The following is a 19,954-nucleotide window of genomic DNA, read 5'->3' as shown; positions in this document are numbered from 1 at the left end:
AGGATAATTCATTACTCACAGTAATAGCAGTGGCCAGAGTATCAGTGCTATTTTTTATGCTGCTGCCATGAACCCCAATTCCCATACGTCAACATGAAGAGCCCAGAAAATATCTGTACTTGCACTAGACTGTGTTATAGAAGAGGAAACCAGAACTTAACAAGGTAACAGGAATGACCTGAATGGTTTAACCCAACTGAGTAATACAGTAGCTAATCTACAGTTCAAAAATACATTTTGAATGTAAATAGGCAATTTGAAATTTTGTTACACAAATGTACCACTCAAAATTGTACTATAATCTATCATGTTTTAGTGATGCTATTCAGATTTATGAGTTACAGCTTGTACTACTGTGTAAACATAGGCACCAAGGTTAGAAGATCAGAATTCAGCCTGAGGCTGGTTTATTACAGTTTGTGAAAATACCCTAGTATGCCATGATACGTCTCTGTTACCTTATGGAATTGCTACACAGATTTTAACACTACGAAATCTAAATTTTCTTTGAAAAATTTTCTTTGAAACAAACTTGTATGAACACTAAAATTTTTTATAGTAATTAAACTATCTGTTACAGTTGTCAGCAGGGTTTAATTTTTATTTATTTTTTTTGAGACAGAGTCTCACTTTGTTGCCCTGTGTAGAGGGCCATGGCATCATAGCTCACAGCAACCTCAAACTCTTGGTCTCAAGCAATCATCTTGCCTCAGCCTCCCCAGAAGCTGGAACTACAGGTGCCTACCACAAAAACTCGGCTATTTTTAGAGACAGGGGTCTCACTCTTGCCCATGCTGGTCTTGAACTCCAGAGCTCAAGCAATCCATTAGCCTCGGCCTCCCAGAGTGCTAGGACTACAGGCACGAGCCACCATGCCTCAGGGTTTAATTTTTTTTTTTTTTCTGAGACAGAGTCTCACCTTATCGCCCTGGGTAGAGTTCCATGGAGTCACAGCTCACAGCAACCTCAAACTCTTGGACTTAAGCGATTCTCTTGCCTCAGCCTCCCAAGTAGCTGGGACTACAGGCGTCCCCAATAATGCCAGCTATTTTTTGTTTGTAGTTGGCTCTGGGTTGGATTCAAACCCGCCAGCTCCGGTGTATGTGGCTGACGCCTTAGCCACTGAGCTACAGGCGCCGAGCCAGGGTTTAATTTTTAGTATAAGCTGAGGCCATCAGTTTCTAAATAATCCTGTTTCTATATAATCCATAGATCATTTTACTGAATAATCTCGAAGCACTAAATATCTTTAAAAACCAAAATAATAATAATAAGTTTCTATAGACAGAGCAGAAACTAAAGAAAAAGAGGTTAAGGAAAAAGACAATCCTTAATTATGCATTTTATGAATTATCTATGCTCTCAACTTGTTTCCTTTTACTACATATTGTCTAAAGCTCTCTATTTAGAAAGGTGTGCTAGAGAGCTGGAATATGGTAAATGAAACTGATGCTGCCTTTAGGTCTGATAACCTCAAGTTCATTACAGATGTTCAGGGACATAATTCTCAAGGCCAGCTCTTATCACTGGATAAAAATCCTTCCCCTATACTAGTTTCTAAGGGTGAAATAATTCGCTTCTAGTGGTTTAAAATTGTTAAATAAACAACAATATGACAAGTTTCCTAACCAATCAAAACATATGTCCAGGCTCTTCTCAGAAATTTCAGGCTGAGTGCTGTGGGTGCAAAACAGTAATAACAATTATTGCTATTATTATTATAGTGATCATTAATAATCCCTTATTTTCATATAGTTATTGTTTAAAAATTATTCCATTTTAGTTTTTTTTATTTGACCTTCTCGATATTCATGTAAGAAATTGCCCTCCAAATAATACTGCCCATTTTACAGATAAGGCAGTTTGGACAAAAAAAAGGTTTAAGTGGCTTGCTGGAAGTCACAGACATTAGAGAAACAATTATGTGCAAGACAGACTTGGTCCCTTCTCTTACAAAACTATCTCGTGGGACATTCAGAGAAGTTTTGAGGAACTGTAACATGGTTAAGTGGTGAGCTAAAGGGATACAAGGCGCATGGCACGCGGAACAGTCAAGGGGGGTTGGAGGAGGTGGTCAGGGAAGTCTTCCCCGAGGAAATCAAGTTTGATTTCAGAATTCACTTTGTAGGCTCTGGGGAAGTACATTAGTTTCTACTAAATTTACTTTGCTCTCAGAATCTTTCCAGCTGTTTTTGGACTTGATAGAGCAAAACTTAGAAAGTCAACACCATGTAATTAACTGCCAGAGTCTCTCCCACTGTAATTCCTGTACCAACTGCATCAGTCACCTGGGGTCTTATTAAAAAATACAGATTGGGGGGCTCTTCTGAGGGTAGGCAATAGGGATTATCACCCTGAACTTAATTTTTCTAACTCTCTTGGGGGTGAGGTACAGGAAAACTGCTGCTTGAAGCATAAATACTGTTGGGAATTTTGACATCAAATAGCACTTTAAAAAAGGTAATTTTAGTAGTTGGTAGTGATTCCAAAGGTGCTTCCTTTATTTTGATGGGTGCAGGAGAGGGTGTGGATTTGGGGGGACAGCAAATCATACAGTAGTTGGGACCAATGCTTCAGAGCTGGCTGTTAGCCACTCACCTGTCTCCTGCAAGGTGGCTGGCTAAGGGTAGATGTTTGGTAAACAATTTATTGAAAACAGGAACACATGTATTCATAGCTTTCCAAGACTTTTGAGAAAGTCCTTTCTGTTAGCTTTCTGCTCTATAATCTTCCAGAGTCTGGCCAGGAATGTAAGCAGTATAGTCGGTGGAATAGCTAGATGTGTTAAGTTTGGAGTACAAATCCCCAGACCAAGAGTTAGCAGTAGACAGGACCCTGTTCATTAACCTACCCCAGTCACAAAGGAATACAAATACAGTAATACTTAAATCCCATTGTTGGAAGCCTTAAATAATATTAACTCTTCATTATACATATCAATGGACTATATTGTAACTCCAATGTTTAGAACCGTGCCTCATAAATGAGTTCCATAAACGCTTATTCAAGCCTGAATAGCACACTCTCTCCCCATAGTGTCCTTAATAGGTCCTCTTAAAAGGTCAACATCTCAGAGTAATCATCAGTAAAAAAAAAACAAAAAACCAAAAGATAGATAAACGAGAAAACCAAGCAACAAGCTACAGAAGCCGCGGGGCACAGCACAGGAGTGAGAGGGGTCTCGCGGTGCCCCGCACGCGGCACGTGGTCGGCTCCGGCGGGAGCTTCGCGACAGTGGGGGAGGGGAGCAGCGTGGGACGGCGCAGAGGGGGTCTAGACCGCCAAGGCTACGGTTGAGGCGGCACCGACTGCGCAGGCTCAGGATAGGCACAACCACTGTTCGCAGAGTCGCGGGGGAGGATGTCAGCCCGGCTTCACGCTTCCTTTACCTGCTCGCAGGGCGAATGCTTGCCTTTTTTCGCATTTTAGGACGGTGTACAGTGCCACCCTGTGCAAGTTGTTCATCATTAGAAGGCTTCTTATCCCGAGCCTGAAGAGGCCTCTTTCTCTAGCCGGGCTCCCTCTTCCCCCGTGGAGGCCACAGTGGACGCGCCCCACCTCCCTGCGGCCTCCGGAGGTGGTTTGGCGGCCCCCTCCCCCCCGCCCAGTGTCGCGAGTTGGCGCCGCTGCCGTCCCCCGCTCTGCGCTCTCGGCCTCTCGGCCGGGCGGTACCGAGCCCTCTCGGCGCCCCCTCCGCTCCGCCCTCCGACCTGCCCTTCCCGCGGGACTGCCACCTCCACCTTTCCCCTAGCCCTTCTCTCTTCAGCCGAGCCGCGGCGACAGCAGCAGCCGGAGGACTCGAGCCCGGAGGCGGCGGTGGCCGGGGAACCCATGGCGTACAGTCAAGGAGGCGGCAAGAAAAAAGTCTGCTACTACTATGATGGTGAGAGGCCGGGGGCCGCCGTCGCGAGTGGGCGCCGGTGCTGAGGGGTGGGAAGAAGGAGGGACCGACGTTTGGCCGCATCTTAACCCATTCCCGACCCGATGCGGACAGCGGGAGACCCTGGTCCCTGAGGGGCTCCGGCGGACTCTGTGCGGGTGAGAACCGGGAGGACGTCCCGCCTGCCTCCTGCCTCCTGCCTCATTCCCTCTGGCCGTGCGATCCGCAGCCCCGAAGGTGGCCGCGTCGGGGACAGCGCCGGCCTACCCTGGCTTAGTGGTAGTGGCGAGGGGGACGGTCCTTCTTCACGCCGCCCCCGCCCCCAACTCGTGGCGGCGCAGGTTTGGGGGTTCCCTGCGCCAGCCTCCTCCAGCCACCCCTCCCCAGGAGTCAAAATTTCTGCCCGGGCTTTACACAAAGCCCCGCGGCCGCGAGAGCTCCGCCCCTCCGACCCCTCTCCCTTCCCCCTTCACGAGAGCTCCCCTCCCCTTCCCTGGGTTCTTCTTTCTCGTCTCCCATTCTCACCTCGGGCCCCTTTACCCGGATCGGTGCTGCAGAGCAGTTACTGGGGCTGCGGGCCCGAGTCCGGCGTGTGGTGCTGTCACACCTGTGTTTTGCGTGGGCTCCCACCCTCCCCTTTGTTCGTGCGGTTCTTTGAGCGCCTCTTTCTCGGGATTCAAATGGAAAGGCTTCATTTCTTCACTGACAACAATTGAAGAGTTTTCGAGTTTGAGGCAAATAGTCTTCGCAGGAAGTCAGAGAAGGTGGTAGGGAAAGGTGGAGCTGTTACTGCTTGTGTTTCAGACCAGACTCGATGGGTCCTAACTTGCCTGGTTACCACCCACTCCTTTGTTGCTCTTTGTTCGATCTGGCAATAGATTCTGCTTGGGAGGTTTAGAAGAGCATTGGCATTTGGTTTGTGAAGGCTGTTCCTAGGAATCCTGGTGTAGGAAAACTTTGAGGAGTAGTGCAAAAGTGGTAAATGTTCTAATCGGTTCAGCTTAAATCCACAGTACAGCGAAAGGTAAAAGTCAGATAATTTAATTTTAAGCGTTCTCTAGTTTGGATTATGGCAGTAACATTAAATCTCTAAATCTGTTTACTGTGCCCTTCTAAATTATACTCATTGGAGTAATAGACTGTTCCACAGATTTCACAAAGACTTTAACTTCGTAAATAATTTCTGGGTGGTTACTCCTGAGAGAAGGAATTTCAAAATTTAACAAAGAAGCTAGGCTCTGTGACCTGAAAATACTATCTGATCTGTGCAAAGCAATAAAGACTTTGGAACTATTTCCTACATTTGGTGTGTTGCAAGTCACTGTCTGAGACAGGTAGATGAGACCAGCTCAGCATAAATCTGACGTTAATTGAAAATGTGCATACCATCTCTTTACTTAGCAGGGACTGATCTTTTTTTAATGCCTATTTTATATGAAATAAGCACTTATGTTGTCTGTGGGAAAATCTGAAATCTTACAGAAATCTAATTTGATCTTTGATAGCTAGGACAAAATTGTAATAGCCCTGTTTAAAAAATGTGTTTTTTAAAAAAAAATTATTTTATTTTTTTGGAGACAGCGTCTCACTTTGTTGCTCTTGGTAGAGTGCCATGGCGTCACCATTCACAGCAACCTCAAACTCTTGGGCTCAAGCCATCCTCTTGCCTCAGCCTCCCAAATAAAGTAGCTGGAACCTCAGGTGCCCACCACAGTGCCCAGCTATTTTGTAGAGATGAGGTCTTGCTCTTGCCCAGGCTGGTCTCCAACCTGTGAGCTCAGGCAATCCATATGCCTCAGCCTCCCAAGTGTTGGGATTATAGGCGTGAGCCACCGTGCCCAGCCCCCAAAATATATTTTTTAAAGGACCACATAGGTGTGATATAAACTGATTTGCTATTGTGCCATTGTGGAGGGGTGGGGATGGAAGTACATTTTAATTTTAGCTTGAACTACCTGGCATATTTTGGGTTATTATTGCCCTGTGTTCCCCCATGCAATTGTAAAGGAAACCTTATGTGTATGTTAATTTTAAAAAATTGTTTCTCAGTTTGGAGATTTATTCTTGTCAGGATTTGGGGTATGGGGAAAAGATGTAACAGGGGAAACTGGTTCTAAGGTTTCTTTTGTGGCTGTCATTTGCTGTTGGCAGTGATGAGGTTGGATGGAGTAAGCTGCTTATAACTTCTTCTCATCAGGCTTGAACTCAAGAACCAGGAGTTACACTTAAATAGCAGTTTTGTAAACATTTGTCTGTTCCTGGGCCCATTTGTGATGAGCCTTTGTTGAGGCAGTGGGAGCAACCCTGATTCCAGGGGCAGCATGAAGTTTGGAAATCTCTAGATGGTTATGTTATCTGTCTTTTGCCCTTGTTTCTTCTTTGGCTTGTTTTTTTTTTTTTTTTTGCAGTTTTTTTGGCTGGGGCTGGGTTTGAACCCACCACCTCCAGCATATGGGGCCAGCGCCCTACCCCGTTGAGCCACAGGCACCGCCCTTCTTTTTTGTTTTTTAGAGTGGAGTTTTTAGTTGCTTACATTTTAGGTATTCTCTGAGTTTAGAGGGGAGTTAAAATATTTTACAGAGGTTATTAAATTTGATAGATGTTATGCTAATTAATATGTGACAGCATGCTGAGCTTTGTCTGCATCGTTAATTCCAAAAATTACGTTTTAATTTTTTCTCCTTTTTTTTTTTTTTTTTTTTTTTGAGGCTGAGTCTCACCTTATTGCCCTCGGTAGAGTGCTACAGCGGCACAGCTTACAGCAGCCTCCAACTCCTGGGCTTAGGTGATTCTCTTGCCTCAGCCTCCCAAGCAACTAGACCACAGGTGCCCGCCATACCGCCTGGCTATTTTTGGTTGCAGTTTGGCTGGGGCCAGCGCCCTGCCCACTGAGCCACAGGTGCCACCGCCCAACATTACATTTCTATGTTCAAAAAAACCTATTATGTCCATTTATAAAAGTGGCACAATGACTTGACGCCAGTAGTACAGTGGTTACAGCACCAGCCACATGCACCAAGGCTGGTGGGTTAGAACCCACCCTGGGCCAGCTAAACAATGAAAACTGCAAAAAAAAAAATCGCTGGGCATTGTGGCAGGCACCTGTAGTCCCAGCTACTTGGGAGGCTGAGGCAAGAGAATCGCTTAAGCTCAAGAGTTTGAGGTTGCTGTGAGCTATAATGCCATGGCACTCTACCTAGGGGGACATAGTGAGACTTCATCTCAAAAAAAACAAAGTGGCAATAATTTTTTTTTTTTGAAAAGCAGGAATGCAAGTAAAGCAGCTTCAACACCAGAAATACCATATATGTCTTAAACTTGGGTTGGGTTTGAGGTGGGTAGTAGTAATAGGGCCTAAATCTGCTAGTCTAAGTTAGCTGGTTTTAATTAGTTGGTAAAGAAAAAGAGGAAGGGAGTGAAGCAGCAAATCTTATAACCATGGGAATCCTCCCTTTTGGCTTACTGGGGCCATTAGGTACATTCTGAGCCTCTTGACAGCACAGAGAATGTCTACCACTGGGACAGTATGCATCCCAGTGGAAGGACTCCTAAAGGTAATATATATTCTTTGTGCACATATAGTTTTCATTAGCTCAACTAAAATGCTGATCTCAAGGGAACCTTCAAACATTGGTGAGTGAGTTATCCTTAAACCTTTGAAGGAAAAAGAAGTTACTACTTCTCTGACTATAGCTACTGATTCATGCTTCCAAAGTTTCCAAAAACCTATTTCTAAATCATGGTCATTCTTTTATATACTAGAAAATTACCAATGTCTATAAAATGATAAAGCTAATTAGTTTCTATTCTTTCTGGTCTTAAAATAATGTGATTTTTTTTTTCTACTTAAGTGTAATTAGCGAGCCAAACTCTGTTAGGCTCTAGTACAATATTTCACACTTTTAATACTTATTATTAGTAGTACAATATTTCACTTATTAATACTTATTATTATTTAGAAATGTTAACTATACTTTGTTTTGAATTAAACTTGTGGCCAATCACTTTTAGTGTCTGTTTTATGATGTATACAATATAATAGGGCTATCTTAATGTAATTATACACAAATTGCTCTGTGCTCTTATTTTTTTCCTCTTCCCATAGGGATGCATAATCAAAATGTTTTGAGACAGGTGGGCCAGAGAAAAGCATTTGACAATATAAAAAGAAAACATAAGAGTTAGCAAATCATGCCTCCTGGTATGCTCCTAATTTACTCTAGCAGATTATGGGAATTCTGCCTGGTATCCCAACTATTGTCAGATTTTCTTAGATTTTTAATTATAGTGATGGTGCCAGAGTGTTTTGCTGGAGAACCTTTAATACAACTGCATGGGTTCTTAGTTGTGGTATAAGTCTTTATCATCTATGAAATACGTCATTGTTTCTTTGGGGGGCAAATTAAGATTGTGAAGTGAATTACAGCAGCAGTTCATAAAGACCAATATTAATTATGCAAGTTATTTAAATATAGTGGGACATGACTCAAAATAAGACTGCGATTATCCCATGTTTGACTTCTCTTGCCCAGAAATCCTTTACCAAATTTCACCTTATTAGAGAGGCTTTCCCCTTTCATATAAATATTACAGCTTTATTTTTCCTAACTTTTGTTTCCTTATTAGAATATAGGTAAACTTGGGCGGCGCCTGTGGCTCAAGGAGTAGGGCGTCAGTCCCATATGCTGGAGGTGACAGGTTCAAACCTAGCCCCGGCAAAAAAAAAAAAAAAAAAAAAAGAATATAGGTAAACTTTATGAAGACAAGGAGTCTGCTTTGCTTACATATCTGTATTTCTCTAAGAACTCAATTAAAAAAATTAAGTGGTTTTTTGAGTTATTGATGAATAAATGATTAATTCCTTATTTTTATAGACAGCACTTTCCTGTATGTTCTATTTGGGGTGGAGGGACAGAGTTTGATTCTGTGGCTGGGGATAAAGTGCCATGACATCATAGTTCATAGCAGCCTCAAACTCTTGGGCTGAAGCTATCCTCTTTCCTCAGCCTCCTAAGTAGCTGAAACTATAGACGCCCACAACTCCAGCTACTTTTTTTGTTTTTAATGGCAGTGGTTCTGGCTTGCTCAGGCTAGGCTTGAACTCCTGAGCTCAAGCAGTCCATCTGCCGTGGCCTCCCAAAGTGCTAGAATTACAGGTGTAAGCAAATAACCTGGCCTGTTCTAATTCTTATAGCCTACTATGAGTTTCAGACAGGATGGGTGTCATTTGGTGTTTTTGATTGTAACAAGTTAGAATTCTTTTTTTTTGCAGTTTTTGGCCAGGACCAGGTTTGAACCCGCCACCTCCACTATATGGGGCCAGCGCCCTACTCCTTTGAGCCACAGGCGCCGCCTGATTAGTATTCTTTTTTGATTTGATTTGTTATAGTCTACCACTTTGCCTTTCTCACACTGACTAGTTTTAATGGCCAAGGAGAGGTCAATATCTGGAATCTAAAGATTTTTCCTTTTCATAGAATTCTCTGCAAGAAAAAAGAAAAAACCTATTAGTAATTATTTTTCTCCTTAACTAAAACTTCAGTTAATTCTGTTGATAAATCCTTAAAGGAAAACAGTTGGATTTGGGGGAGAAAACCTCTTAGAGCAGTGGTTCTCAACTTTCCTAATGCTGCGGCCTTTTAATACAGTTAAGAACCCCTGTCTTAGGAAATGTTAGTAACATCGAAACTTTGATGAGATCAGATTTAAAACAAGTCTAAGGTGCTGGGTAATAAGCATTATTCCTCTTTTTTAGTAGAAGTCTGACTGTCTTGTTCATGAAGTTAGCTTTTGTTCAGAAATGTCAAATGGACTTAAAAATCCTACTGTGTGCCAAGTAGACAAAAGATTGTTTAAGTCCTAAGAAGGAAGAAAGACTATGCCAGAGAATAAAAGAGAGAGGACCTTTGATAGGTCATCAGACAAGGAAAGGCCTGAAGGAAGAAAATGGACCAGCCTTAAAGAGTTTTTCCCAAAAGATATCATAAATTGGAAGGGACAGGTAATTAGAACTTGGTACATTTAACAGGAAGTCAAGAGGAAGATGTTGGAGAACCCTGGCCTGCTGAGTTAATGACGTTGTGGTAAGAGGACTCTGTTTTTTAGAGACAGAATCTCACTCTCTCACCCTGAGTAGGGTGTCATGGCATCATCATCACTCATAGCAACCTCTGTCTCTTGGGCTCAAGTGATCCCCTTGTCCCACCTTCCCTAGTAGCTAGGACTTTAGGTGCCCACAATGCCACTACGCTTGGCTAGTTTTTTTTTTTTTTTTCCTACTTTTTTAGTAGAAATGGGGGTCTGGTGGTCTTGAACTCCTAAACTCAATGAGTCCACTTGCCTTGGCCTCCCAGAGTGCTAGGATTACGGGTGTGAGTTACCACACCCTACCTGTAGTAAGAGATTTTGGCTTGACTTTTAGTGGAAAACTTTTGGAGGATTTTTAAGTAGAGATTATTCTCCTAAAACTGGTAAGGAGTAGTAGAATGTGGGCTGGAAGCAAGCGTTGAATGCATATTTATCCACATAAAATGTAGAGATTGCATTTTGGATTGAAATGAACACACCTAAGAGAGGTTAGGGGAGTAAAACCAATAGAACTTACTGGTGGATTGGAAATGGAGTTAGGTTTGGGAGGTTGGTTGTAGAAATAAAGGATGACTCCTAAATTTTTGGATTTAGCAGTTGGGTAAGGTGTAATACCACTCATTGAGATTGGGAAGAATAATTAAGAGCTCCATTTTGATTGTTGTGTCGGAGACCTTTGTTGAATTCAGGTGGAAAGACTGAGAAGAGACTTTGAGTTTGGAACCCTGGGAGAAGAGGCTAGACATAGAAATTTGGGATTTGTCAGTATATAGGTGGTACAGTACTAAGAATGAAAAAGATAGCATAGCTAGTTTCCCCAGAACTGATGGCTGAGAGAAGAGCTTTTAGAGCAGTACTGATGTATCTAAGCACCTAAAGGAGTGCCTGCCTGGTACATGGTAGGCTCTTGATTTGAAAAAAATGGATGAACTTGAAAACTCCCAATATTTATTTATATTTATTTATTTATTTAGACAGAATCTCATTTTGTCACCATTGGTAGAGTGCCATGGCGTCATAACTTACTGCAATCTCAAACTCTTGGGCTCAAGTGATTCTCTTGTCTCAGCCTCCCGAGTAGCTGGGACTGTAGGCGCTCGCCACAACTCTGGGCTATTTTTTAGAGACAAGGTCTCCAACTTGCTCAATCCACTTGCCTCAGCCTCCCAGAGTGCTAGGATTATAGGCATGAGCCATCATGCTCAGCCTGAAAACCCCCAGTACTTAGAAATTGTCAGGTGATTGTCCTTAAGGTAGGAGTAAAATCAAAGAAAATGGTATTATGGAAGTCAGGACTCAATGTTTCAAGGAGTGGTAGGTGAGTAGTTATATATTAAAAACTAATCAGTAAGATAAAAACAAGACAGTAAGTAGGTTTTTCTTGTTTTTCTCTTTTTTTTTGCCTAATTTTTTAAGTTTATTTTTAGAGATAAAGGCACATTTCACGGTTCCCAAATTCAAAATGATCTGAAAATTGAAAATTTTTATAATTCATGTGGCATCAAAAGCTTAACCTGAAATAATGTGAGACTGTTTATGATCTCATGGTGAATAGTCACTTATTTTTGCTGCAGAAATGTTTGATTATAGCATGCTGCCCATACTGTTTGATACTCAATAATATATAGCAGATATACTAATACCTTTATAGAATCTGAAATACTATAAATTTTGGAATGTAGCTATTTCCAAGGACTGTGGATAAGAGATTGGGTACTTTGGCTCAGCGCCTATAGCACAGTGTTTACAGCGCCAGTCATATACACCAAAGCTGGCAGGTTCAAGTCTGGCCCCAGCCAGCTAAACAACAATGACAACTGCAACAACAACAAAAAAAAAATGGCCAGCTACTTGGGAGGCTGAGCAAGAGAATTGCTTAAGCCCAAGAGTTTGAGGTTGATGTGAGCTGTGAAGCCATGGTACTCAACTGAGGGCGACAAACTGAGGCTCTGTCTCAAAAAAAAAAAAAGAGAGAGAGAGAGTGAGTATCTTAATACCACTTCCATTCTGAAAGCTTTTTGAAGAGAGTAACTTCTAAAATTTTGCAGATAAATCTTTATGGTAATTTCAGATCTTCATGGTAATTTGATAATTAAAGTTTGTTGTGTTAGACACTTTTGAGCTGATCTTTTAAAGGTGTTAACTTTATTAGTAGAATATTTTTAAATACAGGTTATTTTTTACCCAAAATGCTTGGGAGTTAGAGGTATTTCAGATTTATTTTTATTTTTATTTTTTACATTTGAGGACATTTTCAATAATACTTAATGGTTATGCATCCCTTATTTGAAAGTCTGAAATCTGAAATGCTCTGATAAGCATTTGTTCATGAAGAGGGAACTCCATAGATTTTAGATTCTGGAGCATGTCAGATTTTGAATATTCAGATTAGGGGTAATCAGCCTGTATTTTAATGAAAATCGGTGCAACTTTTAAAAGTGTTAGATTAAAAAGTGGTTGCCTGCAAAGTAGCCATCTAGAGAATTGTGAGATACAGAGTTAAGAGCTGGGTGGGGGGAATTGGAAATGGTAATTTTATAACCCTCTTAGGTTTTGGAGGAATTCTTGTTTATTTATTTCAAATTAATTTGAAGGTACAAATGTTTAGGTTACATTGTTTATAGTTCTAAGGTAAAGTTCAAGTTGTAGTCAAGCCTTTCACCCAGGGGTCTTGCTGACCACCCTCATGTTGTGCACATTAAGTGAGATCTCGCCAGTAGTCCTCTCTCTTCCCTCTTTCCCCTATATTTTGGAGGAATTGTTGATAAACTAAATAATTATCTGTAGCTGACTGTCTTTATTGACATGTATCATTTAGGTTGTAGGCATATTCGTGGTGATATTGGGTACCCTAAATTGTGACAGACAAACTTGTTGAAAGCTTTAGATATTCATATAAAATATGAAGACCCTGGTAGAAAAAGTAATGATAAATTAGGTCGGTAGTTTCCTGTGTATATTTTCTTTTAGACCCTAAACCTTTATAAAAGTGCATATTCATATTCCATGTTATGCCCTCTTCTTGTCAGCCTTCACTCTTGACTGTGCCATTAGTTCTCTCAGTAACTACTACTTATGTCTGTGAGCTGTACTGCCTGAGTTTGAATCTAGCTCCTGCCCGTGCTAGCTGTCCTTTGGTAACATTAACTGACTTGTCTGTTTTACCATTTACACTGTAATAAAATGGGAATAACAGTAATAATATCTATGTCATCTGGTTATTAAAAAGATTAAAAGATAATGCATGTGAAGTGCTTAGAATGGTACCTTCCTATAAGCAGTAGGTACAGGATATTTACTGCTATCATTTTTTTTTTTTTTCATCACTGAGAAGTTCTAGTATCATTTCCTTTCTCTAGATTACTGGGGCCTGGGTCTTCACATTGGATTGTCTGTGTGCCCATATCAAGAGAATTTTGATCTCATGATGTGGTAAATGTTAAGAAACGTTTCATCTTAGTAATTCTTAAACAGGCAAATAGTAGTTGTATGAAGACTTGGCTTAATTTTTAACTCCAATAGTCTCTTTGGTAGTGAGACTACCAACATTCGTTGGTAACATTCGTTGCATTAATTTAGGTACATAATGCTTTGTAACCCTAGTGGGTTTTCCTTTGCTTTCAGGGAACTATATATACTGCCACCACAGAGAGCTTTATGGCAGATTCTTCCTTGATAGGAAGTTTATTTTCTGCCTTCATAGCCTTTCAGCTGTGTTCTGTGCAAAGGAAAGTCTCATAGGCCCTGGTTTGCTGCTTCTCTCTATCATTTCCTCACTTTGTTCCTAGCTGTGTTGTTGGTACCTGCATTAATAAAGTGGCCCTAGGCGTCCTGCCCTGCAAGGTGGCTCTGGCCTTCAATGCCTGTAATCCCAGCACTTGGGAGGCTGAAATGGCAGGATCCCTTGAGGCCAGGAGTTAAACACTGCTTGGACAAGATAGTGAGACTTGTCTGTACTCCTGGCCTCCACCCTCCCAACATTAGCTGGGCATGGTGGTCCATTCTTGTAGAGACCCAGATGTTCAGGAGGCTGAGGCAGAAGGATTGCATGAGCCCCAGAGTTCCTGAGTTTGCAGGAAACTGTACTTGTACCATACCACTTCCAACCTGAGCAGCAGCAAAGACTGTCTCATAAAAAAATAATAATAATAAATAATAATAAAAATAAGGTAGGATGGCACCGGTGGCTCAAAGGAGTAAGGTGCTGGCCCCATATGCTGGAGGTGGTGGGTTCAAACCCAGCTCTGGCCAAAAACTGCCTAAAAAAGTAATAATAATAATAAGGTAGCCTTCCCTTTAAATGACTGTGTATACAAATTATTTTCTGAGAAGAGCTTGTGTTGAATGAAATTAAATTAGAGGTTTGGTATGAACAAAATTAAGTGTTCATCCCTTCATGATCAGAACACTTAAGAAAATTGGTATAGAAGGGACATTTCTTAAACTGATAGAGGCCATCTACAGCAAACCCACAGCCAATATCATATTGAATGGAGTTAAATTGGAATCATTTCCACTCAGATCAGGAACCAGACAAGGCTGCCCATTGTCTCCATTGCTCTTTAACATTGTAATGGAAGTTTTAGCCACCACAATTAGGGAAGAAAAGGTGATCAAGGGTATCCATATAGGGTCAGAAGAGATGAAACTTTTCGCTCTTCGCAGATGATATGATTGTATATCTGGAAAACACTAGGGATTCTACTACAAAACTCTTAGACGTGATCAAGGAATACAGCAGCGTCTCAGGTTACAAAATCAACATTCATGAATTGGTAGCCTTTATATATACCAACAATAGTCAAGTTGAAAAAACAGTTAAGGACTCTATCCCATTCACAGTAGTGCCAAAGAAGATGAAATATTTGGGAGTTTATCTAACAAAGAACGTGAAAGATCTCTATAAAGAGAACTATGAAACTCTAAGAAAAGAAATAGCTGAAAATATTAACAAATGGGAAAATATACCATGCTCATGGCTGGGAAGAATCAACATTGTTAAAATGTCTATACTACCCAAAGCAATATATAATTTTAATGCAATCCCTATTAAAGCTCCACTGTCATACTTTAAAGATCTTGAAAAAACAATACTTCGTTTTATATGGAATCAGAAAAAACCTCAAATAGCCAAGACATTACTCAGAAATAAAAACAAAGCAGGAGGAATCACGCTACCAGACCTCAAACTATACTACAAATCGATAGTGATCAAAAGAGCATGGTACTGGCACAAAAACAGAAGTAGATGTCTGGAACAGAATAGAGAACCAAGAGATTAACCCAGCTACTTAACCGTTATCTGATCTTTGACAAGCCAATTAAAAATATTCAGTGGGGAAAAGATTCCCTATTTAACAAATGGTGCTGGGTGAACTGGCTGGCAACCTGTAGAAGACTGAAACTAGACCCACAGCTTTCACCATGAACTGAGATAGACTCTCACTGGATTAAAGATTTAAACTTAAGACATGAAACTATAAAAATACTAGAAGAGAGTGTAGGGAAAACCCTTGAAGAAATCGGGCTGGGTGAGTATTATATGAGGAGGACCCCCCTGGGCAATTGAAGCAGCTTCAAAAATACACTACTGGGACCTGATCAAACTAAAAAGCTTCTCCACAGCCAAGAAAACAGTAAGTAAAGCAAGCAAACAGCCCTCAGAATGGGAGAGGATATTTGCAGGTTATGTCTCCAACAAAGGTTTAATAACCAGAATCCACAGAGAACTCAAACGTATAAGCAAGAAAAGAACAAAAAGATCCCATCGCAGGCTGGGCAAGGGATTTGAAGAGAAACTTCTCTGAAGAAGACAGGTGCACGGCCTTCAGACATATGAAAAAATGCTCATCATTTTTAATCATTAGAGAAATGCAAATCAAAACTACTTTGAGATATCATCTGACTCCAGTGAGACTAGCCTATATCACAAAATCTCAAGACCAGAGATGTTGGCGTGGATGTGGAGAAAAGGGAACACTTCTACACTGCTGATGGGAATGCAAATTAATTCATTCCTTTTGGAAAGATATATGGAGAACACTTAGAGATCTAAAAATAGATCTGCCATTCAATCCTGTAATCCCTCTACTAGGCATATACCCAGAAGACCAAAAATCACACCACAACAAAGATATTCGTACCAGAATGTTTATTGCAGCCCTATTCATAATTACTAAGTCATGGAAAAAAGCCCAAGTGCCCATCGATCCACGAATGGATTAATAAATTGTGGTATATGTATACCATGGAATATTATGCAGCCTTAAAGAAAGATGGAGACTTTACCTCTTTCATGTTCACGTGGATGGAGCTGGAACATATTCTTCTTAGTAAAGTATCCCAAGAATAGAAGAAAAAGTATCCAATGTACTCAGCCCTACTATGAAACTAATTTATGGCTTTCACATGAAAGCTACAACCCAAGAATAGGGGGAGGGAGGGGGAAGGTGGGCAGAGGGAGAGTGATTGGTGGGATTACACCTGCGGTGCATCTTACAAGGGTATATGTGAAACTTAGTAAATGTGGAATGTAAATGTCTTAGCACAATAACTTAAGAAAATGCCAGGAAGGCTATGTTAACCAGTGTGATGAAAATGCATCAAACGGTCTATGAAACTAGTGTATGGTGCCCCATGATCACATTAATGTACACAGCTATGATTTAATAATACAAATAAATAAAACAAAATTAAGTGTTTGCAATATCTGAAGCATGGATTTTTTAACGTTGAATGTTCATCCTGGACTATTACCAAATATGTGTGTTGAAGATAGAATAAAGATCTTGGGGTGGCGGTGCCTGTGGCTCAAGGGAGTGGGGCGCCGGCCCCATACACCGGAGGTGGCGGATTCAAATCCAGCCCCGGCCAAAAACTGCAAAAAAAAAAAAAAATCTTGGGGTTCTTGGTTTCCTTAAACAATTTTATAAAAGGCATGTATTTAGGGAGGATTTTGAAAGATTTATTGTTCCCAACAATAAGTAAATGGCGTTCTTTATCCTAGCTTTTATTATATAAATCTATGTTGAAATGATAGACTTCAGCCATTAAAATTAGTTTAGCAGTCCTAACAAAATTTTAGAACTGTTTATTTAAATGACAGAATCCGTATTAAAAATAATTTCTAATTTGATAAAAAGCTGTTGAAAAACAGTGAAGTCTTCCCTTGGAATCTGCAGGACATTGGTTCCAGGACCCATTCCACAGATACCCACTTGTAGGATGCTCAAGTAAAATGGTGTAGTGTTTGTATAAGACCTATGTATTTCTTCCCTTGTACTTTAAATCATCTCTAGTTTACTTATAATAGCTACTACAAAAGTAAATGCTACGTAAATTATATTGTTTAAGGAAAAAGGTCTTATGTGTATTCAGTACAGACACCACTCTCCATTTTTTAAAAATTATTTTCAGTCTTTGATTGTTTGAATCTATAGATAGAGGGCCAATTTCAGTTATAAGAGGGCTTCGTACTGTCGTATTTTACTATAAGAAACACTGGAAACACTGAAATTCGGTAGATGAAAATCTGTGATTTGGGGTGGCTCCCGTACGTAGCTCAGTCAGCAGGGCGCCAGCCACATGCACCAAGGGTGGCATATTTGAACCCGGCCCAGACCAGCTAAAAAAAACAACAGTGACAACTGCAACAACAAAAAATAGCTGGGCTTTATGGTGGGAGCCTGTAGTCCGAGCTACTTGGAAGGCTGAAGCAAGATAATCGCTTAAGCCCAAGAGTTTGAGGTTGCGTGACCTGTGACGACATGGCACTTTACCCAGGGTCTCAGCTTGGCACTCTGTCTCAAAAAAAAAGAAAAAAAATCTGTGATTCAGGCGTTTTTGCTTATTTTAATGCTTAGTACATAAATTTTAAGACATGGGGATATAAGGTCCCATTTAGAAAGACAGGCTAGGAATTAAAACTTCTTAGGAAGAATGAGATTCTTATTACCTTGATAAATGTCATGGATATATGTTGTAGCAAAGCAAAACTTTATTTACGATCTATATTTTAATTATCAAAACTTCCCTGGTAGACCATACTATAGACCCAGAACATCTTAACACCTATGATAACAACTACGAGAGTTTCTAAGATGTTGGTAAATTATCCAAGAAGCAATATTTGCTGGAAAAAAAAAAATAGGAAGCTATGCCAGTAAAACTCAGAGAACTTAACATATGCACCTAAATTTATCAGAGAATACTAAAAGCTAACATTATTTCAAAGAACAGAACTGAAACTTTTAGGGGGAACCAAAAATTATAAATCTTGCTTTCCTGATCTACAAGTGAACATAATGCAATATTGGAGTCATCAACCTGTAAAAGTGTGCATAATATCTTGGTTTTCTAATACAGTTTGAAAGTTACAAAATCTAAAATTATAATTTAAGGTTTTGATTAATCTTAACTAAGTGGCAAGTGTTTGCTAATGATAGACATACATAAACTCACATAGTTTATGAAGAATCTTCCTGTCTGTTGTTTAGTTTATGTCTTTTCTATTTTAGGTGATATTGGAAATTATTATTATGGGCAGGGTCATCCCATGAAACCACACAGAATCCGCATGACCCATAACTTGCTGTTAAATTATGGCTTATACAGAAAAATGGAAATATATGTGAGTATACTTTTTCATAAGTATTCAAAACTTTTTTTTCTTAGCTACCGTTTTGGAACTTTGTCAGTTATTCCCCTTTGAAGGGCATTTAGCAGATGAAAAAGTTTGGAAGAAAATTACTCTTTTTGTTTCATTCTTCAGAGAAAACTGAAAATGGAGTTATAGTCTTTTTTAACCATTTTAAAAACTGTTCCCCGACCCTTCCTAGGCTTTCACTGAAGAAACAACTCAGCCTAGCATATTAAATATTTTTGTGAAATTATTGTTAATCTACCTATAGTGCTGAAAAGAATTGACCTGATTTATGCACAAAATTAATCCTACAAATATTGGACATATATAGAACTCTGTGTTAGTGGCCATGCAGAGTACTAATAACATAATTGCAACAACTGCCTTAAATGTTTTTATAATTAAATATATTAGAGGAGGTATGTTGTGCACAAGATTAAGTGTTTGCAATATTAGATGAGCATGTATGTAAACAAAAGCAAGCAAAACAGTATCTATTTGGGAAGAAAAATACTTGAAGCAGTTAACTATTTTCTTTGAAATACAGACATTTAAAGAAGAGAGGGAGTTGGATGAGACTCTTAATGTGTAGAGTCCTCGTGGAAGAAGTGATTGCGCTCTTTGGAATAAGGAGGATTATGATAGTCATGAACTAAGACAATTGAGAATGAATTTTTCTGGGTGGTCATTGAAATCATTTTTTATAGAAGGTTTATCATGGAAAATGAGAGAAAGTAGAGTTTATGAACATGGATTTGATTTCATAAAGGATAACCAAGTTCCATTAAAGTTTAAGCTTTGCTAATGCTTTTAAAGAAGTTTGAATTAGTGGGCAGTGCCTGTTGCTCAAAGGAGTAGGGCACCGGCCCCCATATACTGGAAGTGGTGGGTTCAAACCTAGCTCGGCCAAAAGCTGCAAAAAATAAAAAAAGAAGTAGTTTGAATTAGCTTTGGAATTGATAACTGTTTCCTAAAACACACACATATAAATTTGGATTGACTTTGGAATTCATACAGAGGCAGTCCCTGAGTTACAAACATCCTTACGTGCAGCTCACACTTACAAATAGGGGTTACTACTGTATTTTGTTCTGGTGGACGTAGTTCTTTTGAAGGGACTGTTAAGAGAAATTGAATATCTTGTTTAATATTCTTCATATACTCTGTTGTAATTCTACAATTCTGACATTTTTCTTCACAGAGGCCCCATAAAGCCACTGCCGAAGAAATGACAAAATACCACAGTGATGAGTATATCAAATTTCTACGGTCAATAAGACCAGATAACATGTCTGAGTATAGTAAGCAGATGCAGAGATGTACGTTTCTTTGCAAAATGCATTGTA

The 19,954-nt window shown here is 40.1% G+C and overlaps 1 protein-coding gene across 1 annotated transcript in view; it reads left to right on the top strand.

Moving 5' to 3' along the window:
• Window positions 1–3,547: 3,547 nt before the first annotated feature.
• HDAC2 (histone deacetylase 2) overlaps window positions 3,548–19,954 on the top strand; it is a 41,539-nt gene continuing 25,132 nt past the window's right edge. Inside the window, exons 1-3 of the mRNA XM_053591088.1 lie at window positions 3,548–3,883; window positions 18,484–18,596; window positions 19,810–19,927. Coding sequence (XP_053447063.1) covers window positions 3,832–3,883; window positions 18,484–18,596; window positions 19,810–19,927 — 283 coding nt within the window. The 5' untranslated portion in view covers window positions 3,548–3,831. The remainder of the gene's footprint in view (window positions 3,884–18,483; window positions 18,597–19,809; window positions 19,928–19,954) is intronic.

This window comes from Nycticebus coucang, chromosome 5 (assembly GCF_027406575.1).
Source record: "Nycticebus coucang isolate mNycCou1 chromosome 5, mNycCou1.pri, whole genome shotgun sequence".
In the NCBI taxonomy this organism is placed as follows: Eukaryota; Metazoa; Chordata; class Mammalia; order Primates; family Lorisidae; genus Nycticebus; species Nycticebus coucang.
Note: the sequence above shows the minus strand (reverse complement) of the source record. Positions and strands in the feature narration are given on the sequence as shown.